Source organism: Marmota monax, unplaced genomic scaffold, assembly GCF_021218885.2.
Source record: "Marmota monax isolate L192 unplaced genomic scaffold, Marmota_monax_Labrador192_F-V1.1 WCK01_AAM20220418_F8-fsc00019, whole genome shotgun sequence".
Lineage (NCBI taxonomy): Eukaryota > Metazoa > Chordata > Mammalia > Rodentia > Sciuridae > Marmota > Marmota monax.
In genome coordinates this window covers 8,081,988-8,101,856 of record NW_026695242.1, presented here as the reverse complement: position 1 = coordinate 8,101,856, position 19,869 = coordinate 8,081,988, and the positions used below count along the sequence as shown (strand labels likewise).

Below are 19,869 nucleotides of genomic sequence, written 5' to 3'. Positions count from 1 at the left end.
AGGGGATTCGGGACGCCCCTTCCTAGAGGGCCTGTGGCTACCCTTTCAGAGCCATCTGGACCTATCTGGACTATAGATTGTCCTTCCTCGTTCTCTCTGCACCTGATGGCACAGTTAGAGGTCCCCCGTGTCTAAGCCTGGACTTCTGGTCCATCTGAGAATGTTTCCGGTCCCCGTGGATCTCTTCCTCTGCCTCCCTTGAGGTCTGCTGTTTGGCTCAGTGCACCCTTGCCTCCCGATTGAAAGCACACACATGCAGCTTTAGAAGTGAACACATCTGCGCATACGCATGTACACGTATGTACAGATCTCAAAATGACTTGGCTTTCACTCTGTGCTACCATATTTGGGACCTCATTCTGCCAGTAGACATCTACCGACTCGTGACCGACTGAATTTGCTCAGTTAGGCCCAGAGCAGGCCACAAGGGGATACCTAAGGCAGCCCTCACCTCTCCACTTACCATGTGACCAGGTCTTCTTCAGTGCCCTGGAATTACACTATGGACTTGGGGCCTCCCTGAGGGGAGCCTAGAATGGAAAACCTCAGTGTGGCCCGGAGGCCTCTGGATCAAATGATGTCACCAGTCACAACGGAAAATTCAAATAGTCCTCCTCACCCTGACCCCTAACCAGCCACCCACCTCCCAGGAAAGACACCGAAGAACGGCCACATGAAAGGGAGTTTAGATCAAGGCTGGGGTGGCCGGGCCCGCTCATGGAGAGACTGGCTGAGGGCCGTGTGGCATGTGGCTCCACGGCATGTCATCAGTGATTTTTTTGTTTTGTTTTTATTGCATGAAGAGCCTTTCCAGGGTGTATTTCCTACTTTTGAACTGTTTGCAAAAAAGTTGGTGAAAATAGATATGGCTGGCTTTTATTTTCCGGCCTACCAGAGTTTAGATTCCCACTTATTCTTGATTTTTTATCCCGAAATTTGATTTGATCTTAGTGCTTTCAAATTAACCACCACTTTTCAGAAATATAAACATCTCATAAATTGAGAGAAATGGGGGTAATTTAGTGAAGAGGCAGGGAGCCAGAAAGCGCTGCTTGCCAGTCTGTCTGCCCTGAGTGGTGCCTAGCTTCCTGGCCAGGGCAGAGATTCAAGGGAACTTGGGCCAAACCTCTCACTGTGCAGAGGGGCAGCAGGGGTCTGTGGGGACAGGCTGGGCCCAGGCCGCCCAGGTGGGTCACACCTAGGAGTGCTTGATGAAGTTTAATGATAGCTGGCGCCGGGCGCTAGGGCTGACCTTGCCCAGCCGTCCTCTCCAGGACGAGCATCCCTGAGGCCCAGGGGAGCCGAACCTGGGCAAGGCCCAGGCACGATGCACGGGCAGGACAAGAAGAGTCAAGGGAAGGGTCTGCCCTTGATCCCTGGAAAGGCTGGTAGGACACGCAGTCCCAAAGGAAGTGAGAAACTCATTTCCCAGCTTGCTTGGCTCCTTTGTCCTCAACAGTCAGGGCAGGCAGAGTCTTCACCCCAGGGTGAGGCCTGGGGACAGGGAGGCTGGACCAGACCCAGGAGCCTGTGGAGTCCACCTATGGAGGGGAAGAGCTGAGTGAGGGACACCAAGGGGCTTTGTGGGGCTCAGAATCCTTTTAGGCCAATGACACCGAGAAGCAGGAAGGGATTGTTCCTCTTACAGGTCGTTTGCTGTGGGGGGTGGGCGGCCTCCCAGGAAGGCTTTGCCTGGAGCAGGAAGGCGCATCCCTGCCCCGCACTGTCACACAGAGGCCTGGGATCTGTAGGTGGGATTAGGGAAGGCATGCTTCCTTGTGCCCAGTGGCCCACGAGGGCAGAAGCAGGTCCAGAGATGACCTGAAGTAATCAGGAGCTGCACGGAGCTGGTCCTGTCCTCGTGCTGACCCTTGCTGGGTGACTTTGGGCAGATCACTTAATCTTTCTGAACATGTTTGCTCATCCACCAAATGGGTCTCACATTAGTGCCTATGCCACAGGCCGCGCACACAACGATGGTGAGATGATCTGTGTAAACGTGAGTGGCGGGCACTACCGTCAGTAATAACGGTGACAATAAGACTGTTTATAGAGGGCGGGATGTAGGGTGTGCTCTTTAGCTCAGTAAAATGTGAGGAGTGACCTCACAGAGTGTGTTGTGAGAGGGAGGAAGCTCTCTGTCACAGGAGGTGACAAGCAAAAGAAGAGCCCCTGCTGGTTTTGTCGCTGGCGGCGGGAAGCCTCAGACTGACAGGCAGGAGGCCCTTGGGGTCCGTGGGGTCCGTGGGGCATTGTGGCTCAGAAGGCAGCGGCTCACAGCTCAGCCCTACACCGTGCAGGTCATTCTGGAACTCTTTCTTCTGACGAGGCCATGTGGACTGAGGCAGGGACTGGCAGGTTCGGAGGGGACCCCTTCGTGCGGTTGGTTAACGAAGTCCCAGAATAGAGGAGGGCCTGGGAGAGGCGTCCAGCCTGGGCCCCAGAGGTTTGGGGGAGACTTCTGTCTTCTGGTCTGGAGGCTTCTTCTTGTCAGCCTGCTTCAGAGAGGGGTGAGGGCCTGACACCTCAGGCCACCTGCCTGGTCTGGCTCTGGGTGGGCCTGGGCAGGGAGGGTCTCTGGCTTTGCCTGTTCTGAGGGCAGGAACGGCCTCCAACCTCCCGTTCAGACAGCGGTACAGGAGGGCATGGTGGGGGACATGGCCCAGAGCCTCTTCAGAAGCCCTCATGTCCACAGGGCTGCAGCAGTTCTGGTGTGTGCCCTGGAGACCACCCGCTGTCCCTTTTGTCCTCCACCCTGGCGTATCCTGAAGACGGGCTTCCCTCAGGAGGTTCTGCAGGTGGTAGAGGCCCTGGGATTTGGCAACACTGTCCCTTATGCCTCCACATCGTGGCCCAGGGGACCCTCTACGTAGTATGCCCTTCCATCCTAGGTGGGCTGCTTTCGAAGCCCCACCAATTTCTCCCATCTTTCCCTGCATTTGTCCCCCTCCTCTGACTATGGATGTCTGGTGGCTGCCGATCCCAGGGTGACTATGTGACTCAACCTGGACCCCACAGCCCTCCCTTGGATTGTGCTTATGGGACCGTGAGGGGAGGGTCTCGTCTCTGGTGGCCAAGAGAAAATGTGTCTGCAAGCAAATCTCTACCTGCCTGAGAGGATGGAGCTGACGCGGGGCAGCCGAGGGCATCTGGTTCCTTTACTTCAGTCCCTGTCCCTGCTGGGGTTTGTCATGGGGCCTACACATTCCCCTTTGGGCATGTGCGAGGGGTTCGAGTTGAAGTTTTATTTCTTGCAACCTGGTGTGTACCCATCCTCCAGGACTCCTCTGGGACACCTGGTCACGCCCCAACGTAGCACTGGGCAGGACAGTTTGTCACTCAGAGGACGAGCAACTCCTAGCCAAAGGCTACTTCTTCCTCCCTGCCCAGGGCACAGAATGGTGCAAAGTTAAAGTGCTTTGAGTGAATGAAAATGTGCTCAGTGTCAGGCTCGATGCTGACGTTTTAACAGGCACCCCGGGACCTTTGCACGCCACTGCTTGTCATCTGATCAGATGGTTCCTGGGGAAGCTGCAAACTCATTACAATAATGCTGCCCTTTTCCCTGGAAGATTCTCGGCCTCCTGATGGGGACTGTGATGAGCTCTGGAAGGCTGCCTTCTTGGTTTTGACCCAGAAGCGTGTTTTCATTTTCATCCACTCGTGTGAGAGGGTGTTAAAAGCTGGGTTGTTGCTGGGGTGGGTGTTCAGTGGACCGGGAGGGACCCCATGATGCAGCTCCAGAACAGGCTAAGCTGGAGAAACGGGTGCAATTGGGTTGCCTCAAGTGGCTGCTTTAAAAAGGGAGTTCAGAGCCAGGTGCGGTGGTGCACACCTGTAGTCCAGCTGGGAGGCTGAGATGGGAGGACGAGGAGGTCAAGGCCAGCCTCGGCAACATGGCAAGATCCCCCATCTCAACAAAACAAAGCAAAGCAAATCAAGAAACAGAAAGAAAAAGAAATGCAAATGGCCAGGGTCCAGTTGACTTATGGAAATTGACATGCCCCATCCCCTGAATGCTGTACACACTCAGTGGATGTTTGGTGAATGAGTGAACAGTTCCCACACGTATTTATTTATTAACGCCTAATCTTTTCCACGCACTGTGGTAGGTGGGCTGGTCTCACACAGATGAGGTGTGTGTGTGCGCTCCTGTCTCTGCATTTACAGGCAAACACACATATGTTAACGCACGTCTATTTCTATGTTTTATTGGCCCCTTTGATTATTGCCTTCCTTGGTGGCTAATATCATAGTTGCCTGGCTTGGCCAAGATTATGTTTTTATTTCCACAGCTGACCCCTGGTTTTTTTTTTTAAGGGAATATTTTGATGCATGCAAAAAATTAGATGGAAAACAGAATGTGTGGTCTTGTGTGAAATCATTTCTCATGGGGGAGCATTAGCTGCCCCCTGCCCTGGCGTAAGTGCACACGTGCTTTACACGTGCTGACACAGGGGCCCTTTATTCTGGAGTGGAGGCCACCGCCCACCTAAGAGGTGACCGGCCTTTGTTGCTAGGATTTCCCACTCTGCTCACTGGTAAGGCCAAATCCACGTGATGTCCTTGGGTTGGGATGTGGCCCTTGGTGTGTGAGCTCATCCCTTGTGACTTTCACACTTCTGCCACTTTTAGAGCCACTGACCCTTGGTTCAAATAAAATTTTATCAGAGTCCCGCACAGTAAACGTGGCTCTACTTTGCTCCAGGTAGGGATGGCCCCACCCGCTCCGCTTCCCACCCACTCCCTCCGCTTCCCTGACGTACGAAGTTCTGGATCCCAGGCCAGGAGGCCTGCCAAAGGCCACCTGTTGGCACTGATGGACGCCCGCCTGTCTTGTGCCGTGTCTTCACATCTCTTCTCTTTCTTCCCTCCTGCTGGCCGCACCCCTGCCAGGCGGGCCTCATCCGCACAGACAGCTCCGACTACTTCATCGAGCCTCTGCAGCGAGGGCAGCAGGAGACGGAGGCCAGCGGGAGGACCCATGTGGTGTACCGCCGGGAAGCCGTCCAGCGGGAGTGGGCAGAACCTCACGGGGACCTTCACAATGAAGGTAGGATGTGGGCAGGGCCCCAAACGCGACCCTTGTGTACACTTCTGGGGTAACTTCTGGCCTCAATCTGTCAGTGCCCGGCCTCAGTTTTCTCACCTATAAAATGAGACTGGGCCACACAGACCTGCAGTCCCAGCCGAGAAACCCCAGTGGGTTGGAGGAGCCTCTCGACTGGCTGGAATGGGGGCCCCAGGAGCCACTCATGTCCTGAACTCTGATCCTTGGTCCTCTAGACTCGCTGAGGGGCTGGCCTTCCTCCCCAGGGCTATCTCTGAGCAAGGCAGGAGGTGGAGTGGCTGCAGTTTGTCTTTCCCCTAACACTAATTCCACCCTGTAGAAGCTGCAGGAAGGAAGTTCTCAAGGAGCTTGGGGAAGCTGCCTGATGTCAGGCCATTGAGATCAGCTTAGCCTCCAGTGGCCCATTTCAAACTCCTGCCTCCAACTCTCTACGCTGTGACCTTTGTCAAGTTCCTGAATGTCTCTGAGCCTCGTTTTCCTAGCCAGGGAAGTGGGGACGATCAGTGTCTACCTGCTAGATATTATTTGTATTGATGAGAGTGACTACAGAAATCCCAGCACGGACTTGGCATACAGTAGGTGCTTGATAAATGGTAGCTTTCATGCTTGTTCCTGGGGGTAACTCCTGGCGTGTCAGGGTGGGCACCCCTGCATCCTGGTGGCCAACAGAGGGGCCTGCACACGGGCAGCACTCAGGACCCATGCATGGCTGAGTGAATGAGACAAAGCGTGACGGGTGCTCGTCCTGGGCCTGCAGCCAACTTCAGGTCACACTCAGCTTTCTCGTGAAGCCCCTTTGGCCAAGAGTTGGTGACGAGACCTGGGTGGAATCTGGTCCTGGGAGGGTCACACCCTCATGCCTGGGCCCCGTGAAGGAATGCCTGGAAACCAGTTGTCCCCACATACAGTGCCTCCCTTGAAGCCCCAGCTGCTCCCTGAGTGTCACTCAGAAGAGGAACCACAGAGGGTTCTGCAGGCCTGGGGCGAGCGAGCTCCGAGGACTGGCATGGAGCTCAGGAGGTGGCTGGCGGTGGGCACTGTCCCCACCATGGCTGAGAAGGGCCATAAATCTCTCTTGGATTTTATTTGAGGCCAATTTTGAATCAATAGGCCATAAATCCTCCTTCTGGGGAGAGGCCTGAGGGAAGTCCAGCCCCACTGCTGTGAACAGGAGCGAAACTCCTCATCTGCCCACGGGCCTGGCAGTGGGCAGCCAAAGTGCTGAGCTCCAAAGTCAGAGTCCAAGTGCCGGGAAACGGGGATGTGTCTCTTCCGCACCCCAGGATGCCTGGCTGAAACTCGCGTGGGCAGCCCACCTGTGGCCCTTCCTCAGAAATACAAGGGACAATAGAGGGCTTTCTTGCACACCTGTGACCTGATTTGAGGGCAGCAATGGGCGTGCACCCTGTGTGTGGGGACATGTGCCTGGGCCTGCCTTTCTCCATGTCACCTGCTGGAGGGAGAGGAAAGGCTTCCTCCAGCTCTGGGTCTGCTTCTCAGCATGGAAGGAAAGAAATGGCCCAGAGCAGGTCAGCAGCCAGCCCTTGGAGGACTTGCCCTCAGCCTGGGCAGCCCCATCTCTGCCTGTCCCCATCCTGTCAGGTGCCCCCTCCCCTAGTCCGTCGGGCCCTGGAGTGCTGTTTGCTCCTTCCCCATGCAGGCCGGGAGGTCTCTGAGGACAGACACTCAGGCTCCGTGGTCCTGTCATTCTGTGGCTCCTCTCCGTGCTGGGGAGCGGGAGGGGAGACTCAGGGCCCCACTGGACAGGCTTGCTAGCCTAGCTGAGTCCCTGGGGCTTCCTGCCTCCTGGGCCCCCACTTTAAAGGGGTCTTATGTATGCCCATGAACTTGGGGGCAGAGGGCACTATTCTCTTGCACTCAGGTTATGGCTTAGGCGGCTGCTTCTCTCTCTCTCTCTCTCTCTCTCTCTCTCTCTCACACACACACACACACACACACAGATGAACTTGTACACACACACTTACCCCTACCTCCACGTGTACACTATGTACACCCAATTAGCTCCACGCTTGCACACACACTCACACATTGTTGCACTAGCACACCCACACTCTCATACCCTGCACGCACTCGTGCCTGCACATGCTAACACACCCCTCTTCATGCTCACACTCTCTCACACGTCATTGACAGGCCCCAAAGTAGAGGTAGGCAGTGCTCCCCTGGAGGGCTCAGTGAGAAATCAAGACCCTCTTGAGTCCAGAGTTGGGAGTTCGCTTGGCTGGACCTCTAGGTGCATAGCACCTCACTCAGACCCCCGGGACTGCTTGAGGACCTGCCTTGGCCTTGTAGCTGTGCCCTGGACACCCCCTGATCCCAACAGTCTTCCCTTCTTCAAGCAGGGCCTGTTTTCTGTAACCCGGTTCCCTCCCCCAGTGCCCCCTGGAGGGAACTGGGCATGATTGGGGCATGCAGTCTTGTGGCCCAGGCTCTGGCCCTGCCCCAGGCCTGCTGCCACCATTTGTTTATTTATCTGTGGCACTGGAGATTGAACCCAGGAGCCCAGGGGTGCCCTGGCATGGAGCTACAACCCCAGCTCTTCTTATTTGTTCATTTTGAGAGAGTCTTGCTGAGTTGCTGAGCCTGGCCTGGAACTTGCTTAACCTCCCGAGTAGCTGGGATTACAGGCACGTCCACTATGCCAAAATCGCTGCTGTTTTTTAAAAATCAAATTACAATTCACTATTTTAACTATTTTAAAGATTCAATTCATTTTCCCCTGTATTCACAATGTTGTGCAACCATCACCCTCTGATTCCAGAACATCTCCATCAGCCCCATAAAAATCCCCTTTCAGTAGTCACTTTTGTTCCTCCCCCTCCAGGTCCCTGGCAACTTTCTATCTCTATGGACTTCCTGTTCAGGATGTTCCTGCAAATGGAATCATGCAATATGTGGCCCGTGGTGACTGGCTTCTTTTATTTAGCATGTTTTCAAGGTCCTTCCCCATTCTGGTGTGCATTAACTCTTCACTCATTTTTATGACTGAGTGATAGATATTCCATTATATGAATATACCACCTTTTATTTGCCCATTCAACAGCATAGTTGGATGGTTTCACGCTCGGCTTTTAGGACGGTGCTTCTTTGAGTGTCTGTGTGCAAGTTTTATGTGAACATATGCTTTCGGTTCTCCTGGGTATGTATGTACCTGGAGTGCAATTAATGGGTCATATGGTAAGTCTAGGTTCAAATTTTTGGGGGACTGCCAATTGTTCTTGCAAAGCAACTGCACCACTTTATATTCACTTGGGGCTTCTTGGGTGGGCTCATCGGAGCCTCCCAGGTCTGGTGGGCCCCTGGTGTGGCCTTGAGGGCCGGATGGAGGAGGGACACATAGAAGAATGTGGGTGGGACATTTCCAGCATCTGATGTCAGCTCCCTTTCCCTTTAATTCCCCACGTGTCTGCTGGGAGGGAAGTCTGGGTGGGCCTTGGTATGGCGTGGTAATGGAGGAGGGAGAGACATAGGTGTACATCTGGGCTCTTGCCTTTAACTTGCTGTGTGACTGAGGGTAAATCAGGTAACTTCTCTGAACCTCTGTTGAACAGACCTGGAGGATCCCAAGGATCAAGTCCAGTATTTCACTTGCAGCATTGAAATTTCCAGACTCTGCTCACATCGTGAGGTGGCCGTTATTTCTCCCCACTCCCTGGAGAGTATACTTGCCCCTTGTCCTCCCTTCTTAGGGGCTTTCCCTCTTTTTTCCTAGTGATGTGTGTGTGTGTGTGTGTGTGTGTGTGTGTGTGTGTGAGCTAATGCACTCACTGGTGGGCATAGACATCATAGCCATCAGGAGATGTCACTCAATTTTTGGATTCCGGACACTCGACTGGCAAAGGCTAGACAAATATTCCAAAATCTGAAACTCTGGTCCCAAGCATTCCAATAAGGGATCATCACCTGATTTATTGTTCCAGTCTGACTTCTTCTCTGCCACCTTCCCTAGGCCATGGACTTAAAGGCAGGGCCCCCCCCCCATCACCCACCCCCATCCATCCATCTAGTGAGGGTGGGGCCCCTCCTGCAGACTCACCTTGGTGCATGCTGGGAGGGTAGTGGTGACTTGTTGACCTCCCTGCCCTGGCCCCCCCATCGGGGCTTCTCCTGTAACTGTGGATATGTGAATGTTCATAGAAATCAGTTCCACGAGCAGCACAGCCTCACTCTCTTCCCATCTCGTTCCAGCCTTCGGCCTGGGTGACCTCCCCAACCTGCTGGGCCTGGCAGGGGCCCGGCTTGGCGAAACGGAGCGGAAGCGGCGCCATGCCAAGCCCGGCAGCTACAGCATCGAGGTGCTGCTGGCGGTGGATGACTCCGTGGTTCGCTTCCACGGCAAGGAACACGTGCAGAACTACGTGCTCACCCTCATGAACATCGTGAGTGTCCCTATGCCCTGGGGAGGGTGGGCCGGGCCATCCTGCTGGCCTCTCAGGCCTGTGGTTTCCCAGAGAGGATGTGGGGGAGTCGCTGCTTGCTCCCCAGCCAGAGGGCACCGCCTCCCAGCCACGTGCTGTGACATGGCTGCCCGGCTGGCCTGACGTCCGTCCCAGGCTGTGGGCACCTACCTTCTGCTGAGGGGGCCCCCAGGCCATCAGCCAGGAGCCTGTGGACAGGAGGTTCTGGGCTTGGACCATTCAGAACTTGGGCCAAACATGCCTGCTCTGGAGTTGAAGGGACTTCCTCAGGTTCATCCCTTAAGAAAATGCCCAACTGCAGGCTGGGGCTGGGGCTCAGTGGTGGAGCGCTTGCCTAGCATGCGTGAGGCACTGGGTTCCATCCCTGAAGTCACAGAAAAATAAAAACAATTAAAATAAAGGTATGAAAAATGCTCAACTCCTGCTGGGAGGCAGCAGAGAGCTGTCCATCTGTGGAGGGCTTCCCGTCCCCAGGCAGGCTGTGATGTTCACAGGGACCTGCCAGGAAGGAGGGAGAGGCCGGTGGCAGATGCGTGGTGAGACCCTTGCCCTGTGCAAAGGTGGTGGCTGCTACTCAGTGCCACTCTGGTCCCAGCCCTTTCCAATAAGGGCTCCTCACCTTGTTTATTGTTACCATCTGATTGCTTATCTGTCACTTCTGTCCTGCAGATGGGGGGCTCTGGTCACAGAAAGGCCAAGTTTTCAAGAAAAGCTAAAAATGTATTTTTTAAAAAGGTATTTAAAAAAGGTTATTATGGAAAGTTTACATCCATGTCTCTAACTGAAAATTCCCAACCTTTAAATTTTAAAGTAAAAAACCGCTGTGAATGCCAAACAAAACACACCTCCGCGCCCCCTCGGTCTGCAGGCTGCAGAGCAGGGAGCAGGGAGCAAGGAGGGTCTCAGTGTTGGTGGTAGAGCTTGTGCTGCTTCTCTTCTGGGTGGGCGCCTTCATCTGGGTGCCTGTGGCCATGGCCCTGGGAAGGATGGGGACCAACCTGGTGAAGCCAGACCCCAGGTGGAAACAGTCCCGGGCAGGGCCCAGTGCTGTGGAGGGTGCAGGACCTCGGGTGCTGCTGAACGAGCCCTGGTGCAGAAGCACCCAGCCGCAGCCTCTGCCCCTGCACTTTTAGAGCAGCGGCAGCCTGACTTACTACAGGAGGTTTTGGGCAGATTAAATGCGGCTCACGGTGCTTAGCGTGGCCTCTCATGTAGCAGCTCTCTGTGAGTGGCTGTTGATAATGATGTGACTTCACGGTCATACCAGGCCCCCTGGAAACATCTGGAGGTAATAAAACCACGGGGTGCTGCCGCTGCTGCCTGTGGTCCATAACCTGACTGCACCTTAGGCGAGGTGGCTTCTGGGAGAGTAGCCCCTAATTACCTGTGTGACCTTGAGCAAGGGACCTACCTCAATTAGGATTCTGTAGGTTGCAAGTGGTGGAAAATCAACTGGATCTAGATTAAGAAAAATAGGGTAATTTGGTGGCTCACTGGTCAAATTGCAGGAGGGACTGTTGGAGCTGGCTGAAGAGTTGTTGGAAGTGGGGTCTCCCGGGGACTCTGTTTGCGTGTCTTTGTCTCTCTGTGACATCCTAATTCTCTCTGAGCAACGTTTTTACAAGACAGATTCTGGCCACTAGCAGCAGCTTGAGCCCGACTCCTCTCCCCATAGCTCCCTGGCCAGAGATGAAAGAAGATTCTCCCCTAGTTCCCAGGCGAAAATTCCCAGCAGGACTCTGGTCTGACTTGGGTCACGTGCCTGCTCTTTGACCCAAATGCTATTTGTCAGTGAAAGAGACAATTTTCCAGAGGCAGGGAGGGATTGGATTCAGACTCCCCAGTTAGTGCTGTTAACGTCAATCCCCTTGACATCTCCACTTTCCATCGTGGTATCTATTTTTGGGTTCATCATGCAGGTTAAATATGTGTACTTTTTTTTGGTACCAGGGATTAAACCCAGGGGTGCTTAACCACTGAGCCACCTCCCCAGCCCTCTTTTGTATTTTATTTAGAGACAGGGTCTCACTGAGTTGCTTAGTGCCTCGTTTTTTGCGGAGGCTGGCTTTGAACTCACGATCCTCCTGTCTCAGCCTCCAGAGCCTCTGGGATTACAGGCATGCACCACTGCTCTGTATACAGTTTTGGACGTATACCCAGCTCATTGCAAGTGCTCTGGTGATGTTGCCATCATTATCATTAGCTATTCTATTTGTCTTTGTGTCTTCGTGTATAAGTTGCTCTTTGCTCGAGTCTCTGAAGGTGAGTCCCTCAAGGGGAGGTACTTCTGGAATCCCAGTGGCACCCAACATGGTATCTGAGACCTGGCAGGTGAGTGATAAATGTGGAAGTGAAGAGTGTCCGCGAGAGGAGCAGGACATGGGAAAATAAGGCAAATTTCTTTTTCCTTCGATTTAATTTCTTCCCCTCCCTTCCTCCTTCCCTCCCTTCCTTTCTTCCTTCTTCTCTCCCTCCCTCCATCCCCCCACCTTTTTCTTTCTCTCATGGTTCTGGGGATCAAACCCAGGACCTCACACACTGAACCTCACCCCCAGCCCAAGGCAGCAGATTGCTGTCCCTAGCACTGGCATGGATCAAAGGGCAGGGCTTGACATCAGCTCCAGTGACAGGTGCCTGGGGAGGGGCAGGCCCCTGGAAGTCTGGCCCTGGACACCTCTGTGTGGATGCTTATCGTGTCTCCTCTGAGCCCGTGTCTGGATGCGAACAAAGGCTCCCTCAGGGAGAGGAAGAGGAAGGAGGAGATGATGGCCATGAATGGGAACACATTGCCCCATGGATGCCCCACGCCCTACAGAGGGTGGGCCCAGCCCAGGGCTGCATGGTCGAATCCCATTGGTGGGAGGCCAGCCTGAGAGCCCGATTGGGCCCTGCATGGAGAACAGGAGAGGCCGTGAGGACAACCTAGGATGCCTGAGAGGGCCCAGGGCCCAGGCCCTCGGATCCAGAGCCGGGGCCCAAGACCCCAGGGTGTGAGCTGGACCCTGTCTCAGCCCCAGAGCCCTTCCGTTTGTTCGAGGATAATTCCCAAAATAAGATAAAATCATGACTGTCCTACAGAAATAAGAAATGTGTGCTTAAGGTTTTACTTTAACCAATGAGAGAATCGGGCAGATGTTGTGAAAGAAAACCCAAGAGCAGAAACAACGATGGTGATTAGGAATTTTGAAGCAAATACGCAAATGAACAGCACTGGTGTTTAGGGTGGGGGAGGCAGACACCTCACCCGGACTGGCCAAGAGGGATTTGCGCAGGGAGATGCGAATTTTGCCTGGTGGCTCTTGGTCACCTGCAAAGCCCTCTGTTTGGAGCAGCTTCCTCAGAACCTGATTCAGAGGTGGGGTGGGGTGGTGTGAGGTGGACCGTGCCTAGTTTCCACTGAAGCTCAAGTTCTCCTTCCCTGAGTTGGGGGCGAACTAGGTGTGAGGAGACTGGTTTGCTGTCTGGATTCCAGCTTGGGGCGGGGCCTAGAGAGTGCCAGGGTGGGGAGGGAGCTCTTTCTTCCTCATCTTCCCGCCCCGCCCTGGGTGTACCTCCATCGAGAAGCCCTTGCTTGGCTTCCTAAGGGACTTGGCTGTTCTGGAGAGCTGGACTAGGCTTTCTGGGGCTCCAGTCCCCGCTGGCCTCAGGCCTAATCTTGGTTGTCATCCATCCTGAGCAGGTGCCTCGCTGCCTCAGTAGGCCCCCGGCTGCTGGGCAGGGTGGGGTGGGTGTTCCGGGCTCTTGTGATTACAAGGGGGAGACTCAGCTCACACCAACTTCAGCGGAAGAGGGGACCTATTGGAAGGAAGCTGCTCACGTGCCCACAGTTCATGTAAGAGCTGCAGGACATGGCAGCTCTGGGGACCGTGGGACTGCAGCCTCAGGCATCCTCTCCTCCCTCTGTTCTTGGTGGTGGGAACCAACAGGAGACAGGCTCTCTCCTGTGGTGGAGATGCTCCTGCTCCTTGTACCTAGAGGCTAAAGGGACCCTCTGGTCCTCTCAGGGCACATCATGGCCATCCCTGGACTCACTGCTATCAGGACAGTGTTGTGGACGCACCAGGTCAGAGCCCAACACTGCATGTGGGAATGAGGTGGAGTCGGAGCCATTCCAGGAAGCAAGCAGACAAAAGAAGAGTGTCTCTGGATTCAGTTACTCGCACCACTCCCCAGCACACTCAAATAGCTTGTGGAGCCCCTGCGCTCAGGGGTGGCATTGCCATGTGTCCCCGACAGTGGCCAGTGGATCGCTGCAGTACTCGTTAGAATGGTTTTTTGAGAATCGGATTCTTTATAACTTGACCTCACTTATTCAAGTCTCCCAAGTACCTCATGAAGGTCTGCGTGTCCTCATGTTCTTGTAGAAACTGGGCTGCTGTGGACTGTCTGTAACTCGGGGCTCCCGTGGGCCTGGGATGGGGGTTCTGCTCTGTCCACGAAGAGCTCACCCTTCAGGGACCTCGTGCCATGTGGTGATGTCGTGGCTGACCAGGCATCGTGGGGGGAGGCCTTAGGTTCAGCCCTGGAGGGCCTGCTCAGTGAGTGAAGGGTGGTCTCCATTTGGGGATCTATAACTAACTTAGTAGGGAGAAAAACAGAGAAGGAGAAGAGGCCCCCAGAAGGACAAATTGGCTTCTTTAGACCAGCAAATGGATTTTTAGGACAGAGGAGATGAGGAGGTTGTGGTGACCTTGCTTAGGCAGGCTCCAGGGGTCATTCTTTATGGCATGAGGCTCCCCAAGAGGATTTCTGGTGGTCTCACTTCCTAGAACTTGCTGCTGTTAGCCAGGTGGGGAGGCTCTGAGGAGACTTCCTTTTGCCTCTACTGAATATCAAGCTTACAGTCATCTCTCTACCACTGAGGTGCCAGGTGGGTCCCCACAGTGTAGGAGCGGCCCCCAAGAAGCGCCCTTGGAGATGCATGTATCCTGGAAGGGCCTTGACCCTGCACTGGTCCCCAAGGTCACTGCTTGCAGTGGGCTGTATATGTGGGTTCTGGGCCACTGTGTGCCCTTAGCTGTATCCGCCCCTTGCCACCCGACCCATTGGCTGCTCAGGTCTGAGCCCCTCTAGAGGCCCTGAGGGGCTCAGGTGACCTGGTGGGTAGAGGGGTTGTCCTCAGGGGCTATGGCAAAAGGTGAAACCCACCTCGGAGGCGTAGGGCTGAAGGCGGAGCTGCTAGGAAGGCCGTGGGGTGGACAGGAACTTGTTCCCCAGCTGCTGTTTGGGGGTTTCCCTTGGACAAGGGTGAAGGTCTTTGGATGGGTCATAAAAGGAGCTGTTTCTTTCCTCAGGCCAAAGAGCACTTTTGAAGATTGCCCAGACTAAACCGCGATGACTCAGAAGGATCCGGAAGATCCTCAGATCTGGAGCTATGGGGGGCCTGGACAGCCGTGGGGAAGGGTGGGAGGCTCCTCTGTCAGTCCTCTAGGCTCATGGTGTGGAGGCCAGCCGCCTGTCTGTCCTTCCCCGGGCCCGCCTCATGTCACAGGAACTTCACTTGGAGGAGGGTAACATGGCTGGCTCCAGCTCTCTTGGCCCAATTATCATGTTCTGGCTTTTGACCCTTGACCTCTAGCTCGTGACTCACAAGCTTGGCCAGGGAGCACAGACAGCTTCCCTTAAGGACCGTGCCCTGAGGGCCTGCCCTGGAGACTGCTGTTTGGGTCGACTGCCTGCAGGAGCAGGGTGCAGAGGAGAGCAGTTGTCTTCCCAGAGCTTCCAGAGGGCTGAAGGCCAGGCTGTGGCTGCCCCTGAGAGTGGGGGAACGCGGGGCCTGGGATAGGCTGAGCCTGTTGAGCAGCGCTTCCCATAGGCCCCTGATCTTCCAGGGGGAGGCTCAGGCCATCGAGATGGGCATGGCCTTGCAGACCTGCCACGGCCACCTGGCTAAGTGGGTGGTGTGGGGTTGTGGCTTCCCAGGCACAGGGGAGGGACAGCCAAACCGACTTCCCACCCCTGAAGGTGAGCAGATGGACGGCCGACAGCCTCTCCCTTCCAGGGGACCCATAGCTCATCCTGTCCATTGTGTGTGGGCCTTATTTGGCTGGAATGTTGTAAGCACCACTCCCGTTGGGACTTCACCACGCCCATGGAAAGAGTGTCCCTTGGCTGGTGCGTCGCAGCTCCTGTCTGCCCATGACCATGTCTGATCCTGCTTTCGGGGGCCAGGGCTGGCTGGTAGGGTTGGAGAGGAGCTCTGGTTCCCAGGATGGACGGCCCCATTGTGCTGGCCTGGAGGAGGTTGGTAAGGTGCTGGAGATCACCTGACCAGGCCTGGGCGCTGCCGTTGTCAGGGGCAGCTCTGAGGACCGGCTGGCGCTGTCCTGCCCTCCGGTTTTCTTTTGCACTAACTTAGAGATGGGCTGTGAATCTTCACAGCCGCGCATCCCTCTGTCCGTGGGTGGACCTGTCTGTCTCTGCGCCTCAGTTTGCCCATTTTACTAGGTCACTTTCCTGAGGGCTTCTAGCATTTAGTGAGTGCCTGCTGACACAGACTTCGGTTCTAGAAGCTTTGGTCTGGCTGCAGATAAACCTCAATCTGGAACAATTAGGGAACCATCAAAGACAGTGCCTAAGGGGCTTAGAGGGGGCGTTTCTGTAGACTTCGAGGGAGGAAGGCCTTCTGGAGGGGTGAGAGCCAAGCCAGCCTTGGGGGAGGGGAGACTGACTGGGGTGAGGAGTGTGCTGGCCAGGCCTCCAGGGACTCCTTCTCCCTGACATTGACAGCGGGCAGGGCCTGGAGGCAGCCTGAGCTGCGTGGGGACAGGTGGCAGAAGCAAGCAGAGAGCTTTGGAGGTTTGGCTGTGGAGGGACAGTATGTGAGACAGCACAGGCTCAGGTGTCAAGAGCAGGAGGAAGAGTTCTGATGATGTCCCTTCTCTTGGGGAAGAGAGGGTAGCCAAGGTCAGTGGAGGCTGTGGTGGGCTAGTAGAGGGCCCCAGCAGAGAGGGACCTGCAGCCTGCTCCAGCCAGCCCCGTGTGGCCTGTGGAGCCCAGGCTTACAGATGACTCATTGAGTCCCCACCTGAAGCCTTATGTGGCCTCATCCTTTTTGCCTCCTCTGAGGGTCGGGGAGCTAGCCAAGCACTTGCTCAGAATCTGCACATCTCTTGAGTGACAGAGGCAGGCTTTGGGGGCCCATCTCTCTGAATCCAAACGTCATACCCCCTCTGTTTTGTCGCATTGCAGAGCTTGACCTCAAGCAGCTCTCAGGACGGGGAGAAGGGAGACCCCAGCTCACAGCTGGGAGGTGGGAAGAGTGTGGTGTCTTTCTAGAAGGAGTGTCTGCCTCTGATGGGTTCCCCTAGGGAGTCAGTTACCAGAGCCTCTCCCCTGGGCAGGTTCCAGTTCCTGGATCCCGGCTGTGCCTGCCAGGTGCTACCAGGACCCTCTCCTTGCCCAGGGGTGCTGCCTTGGATGTGGGGATCCAGGGCCTGGAGCCGGAGCAGAGGGAAAAGGAGAGGAGAGACAAAGAGGCCCTTTCATCCTTCCTCACCCACACAGGCTGCGGCTGGACCTTCCAGCCTGTTCTCCCTGGGACCCCTCTCGGCAGCCCACCTGTCTCGGCTCCCCGCCGGCCTCACCTGGCTGACAGTACAACGGTGTTGGGGCCTGTTGCCTGGGAGATATTGGCTGGTGCCTCTGCCGATCATAGTGAGCTACCAGCGCTGTTGATCTACTGGGACCCACCCAGGTGCCCGCTCAGAAGAGCTGCACACCCCTCCTAGACCTAGGAGGTTTCAGTGTCCATGGCTGTCGGACCAGGGTCTTGGTGGTATCAGCCTATTAAGGTGGCATTTTTTTTGGCATGTGACATGTGTCAGATATCATCATAAAGGCTGATTTGGAGCCCCCCAAACACTGCTTCTGTGCTGAGGGAGGGTACTTGTCAAACCTTTTCCTTTGGGTACAGGTAAACCTGCAAAGGGCCTCCTTCTCCCTGACATTGGTGGGATGCAGACTTCAAATCCTCCCCTCCCTGTTTTGGTTCTTTCCCCTTTTTTTTGTCTCTTCCAAAATACCTTCCACGGCCTTATTAGAGGCAAAAGCACCTTCACTTTAAGGCACTGTGTTTTTTTTCCCCCTTTTTTTGGCAGTGCTCAGAATCAAACTTGGGGCCTCTTGGGTAAGTGCTCTACCTGTGAGCCACACCCCAAGCCCAAGGCACTAGTTCTTTTTTTTTTTTTCTATACCAGGAATTGAACCCAGAGGCGCTTAACCACTGAGCCACATCCCCAGCCCCTTTTTTATACTTTATTTAGAGACAGGATGTCACGGAGTAGCTTATCATCGTGCTAAGTTGCTGAGGCTGGCTTTGAATTCGAGATCCTCCTGCCTCAGCCTCCAGAGCCGCTAGGATTATGGGTGTGCACCACCATGCCTGGCTGGAGAGATTTTCGTTGCTATTATTGTTGTTACAGCTGGAGGAGGGGATCTACTGGCATCTAGGGGGTAGAGACCAGGAGTGCTGCTGACAGGCAGCTCCCCGCTACCAACAATTATCAACCTTGCAGGTGACGGCCGGTCGAGACCCCTGCCCTATGGTATCCACCACAGTTGCTGTGTGCAGGTATTTACACCTTCAAAACAGTTGCTTATCCAGGAGAAAGGATGAGTGCTGCAGTTCTGTCACGAGAGACATTTAATAAGGAGTACTTCCAAGGGAAGCAAGCTTGATGGTCCACCAAGTGCTTCCCGGTACTGGAGCCCACCTGTTGGAAGTGAGACTTCTGAGACTATTTCTGGGATGATCTAAAGGGCTCCCAAACTGGAAAGCAGAGTCTTAAACTAACAGAGCTTGTTGACTGAGCATGTGCTCTGGGTCAGCTCTTCCGTCCTCCATCCTTAGAAAGGTGTGTTTCCTCCACGCCCACAGGTGAGTGCAGCTGGGCTCAGGGAGGTGAGCTCATGCAGCTGTGGGGGGTGGCAGGGCTCAGGCGTCCGGGCCCCCAGGCTGCCTGTTTACACACAGGCCAGCTCCGCACATAAAGGCTGCCGCGTTTTACAAGTAGGTTGTGGGGGATAAATGGCCAGCATTGTGGACTTGTGAAAGGGACTCTGTTGGGCCGGGTGGTTCTGTCCCTGTGCCTTCTGGAGCCACCCTGCCCAAACAGCCTAGGCGTGAGGTGGACTGAGCATTTGGCTCCCAGGGGAATGGGCCAGGCCAGCCTGTAGGCTCCAGGGAGTCCCGGAGACAGCCACACCTTTCAGAAGTGTGTTGGTTAGAAGGCAGCTGACACTGTTCGCGGTAGCCCACACCAGCCCTTGGAAATACAGAGCCATGTCATGAACTTGGATGAGGGGACATGTATCAACAGGAAACAACTCAGGTGACCCAGCACCCTCCTCCTGCGGCCATGAGAGCAACCTCATTCTCCAAGACCTCAATAGTGACCATGGGGACAGGGCTTGCCAATGCGTCACAACAGGGAGTGTGGTGCCTGGTGAGGTCTGTGCTCAGACCCAGGGGAAACCTGGCCTGGCCTGGCTACAGTGTGGCTCAGCCCATGGGCCAGTGAGGGTAGGGGTCTCAGGCCACAGACAGCAGCATATTGCTGATGTTTATCCACACCCCACACACACACAGAAACACACACACACACACATTCATACACACGTGTGACATGTATGCCTGAGCACATGAACATATCTACTCGTCCACACGGGAAAAACACCTTTGATACCTGTGTATACCATACCAAATAAGAGGTGTGCACACAGACAGGTTCACACGTGTGTGAACACATACTTAACACATTTCATCAACTGCAAGACACTGTTGTCAGATGCCACATTATTTTATGTACCTAAGAAAGAAAAAAGTAAGCTGGGCACAGTAGCACATGCCTCTATTCCCAACGACTCGGGAGGTGAAGGCAGGAGGATCTCAAGTTCAAGGTCAGCCTGGGCAACTTAGCAAGTCCCTGTCTCAAAATAAAAAAAAAATTAAAAGCGCTGAGGGTGTAGCTCAGTGGTAGAACACCTCTGGGTTCAATCCCAAGTACTACAAAGAAAAAGAAAGAGAAAGAAAAATATGTGCTCCTGATTAAACTCTGCTCTCGTGCTTTACCATCACCTAGCATGTTTCTATCCCCTCAGAGGAGCCTCAGCCTCCCGGGGACTCAGGGTTTTGTCCTGTTATTCTTGGGAGTGTGCAGCTGTGATGGCACGAGGAGCTCAGGGTTTCCGGTTCCTTCTGCACTTTGAGGCCCACCCCTCCAGCTCCCTCTCAGCGAGCTGTTGGAGCACAGTTGGCCGCATCAGGAACAGGGCAGTGTGACTGCTGCACGGTCATCTCCGTGTTCCCATCTGAGCCACAGCATCCATTCTGCAAGCTTGATGCGGGGGCCCGCCTGG

The 19,869-nt window shown here is 54.9% G+C and overlaps 1 protein-coding gene across 1 annotated transcript in view; it reads left to right on the top strand.

The window, feature by feature from the left end:
- Nucleotides 1-19,869, top strand: part of Adamts14 (ADAM metallopeptidase with thrombospondin type 1 motif 14) — an 82,467-nt gene that overhangs the window by 19,163 nt on the left and 43,435 nt on the right. Inside the window, exons 3-4 of the mRNA XM_046419850.2 lie at nucleotides 4,897-5,053; nucleotides 9,281-9,471. Of these exons, the coding sequence (XP_046275806.1) occupies nucleotides 4,897-5,053; nucleotides 9,281-9,471 (348 nt within the window). The remainder of the gene's footprint in view (nucleotides 1-4,896; nucleotides 5,054-9,280; nucleotides 9,472-19,869) is intronic.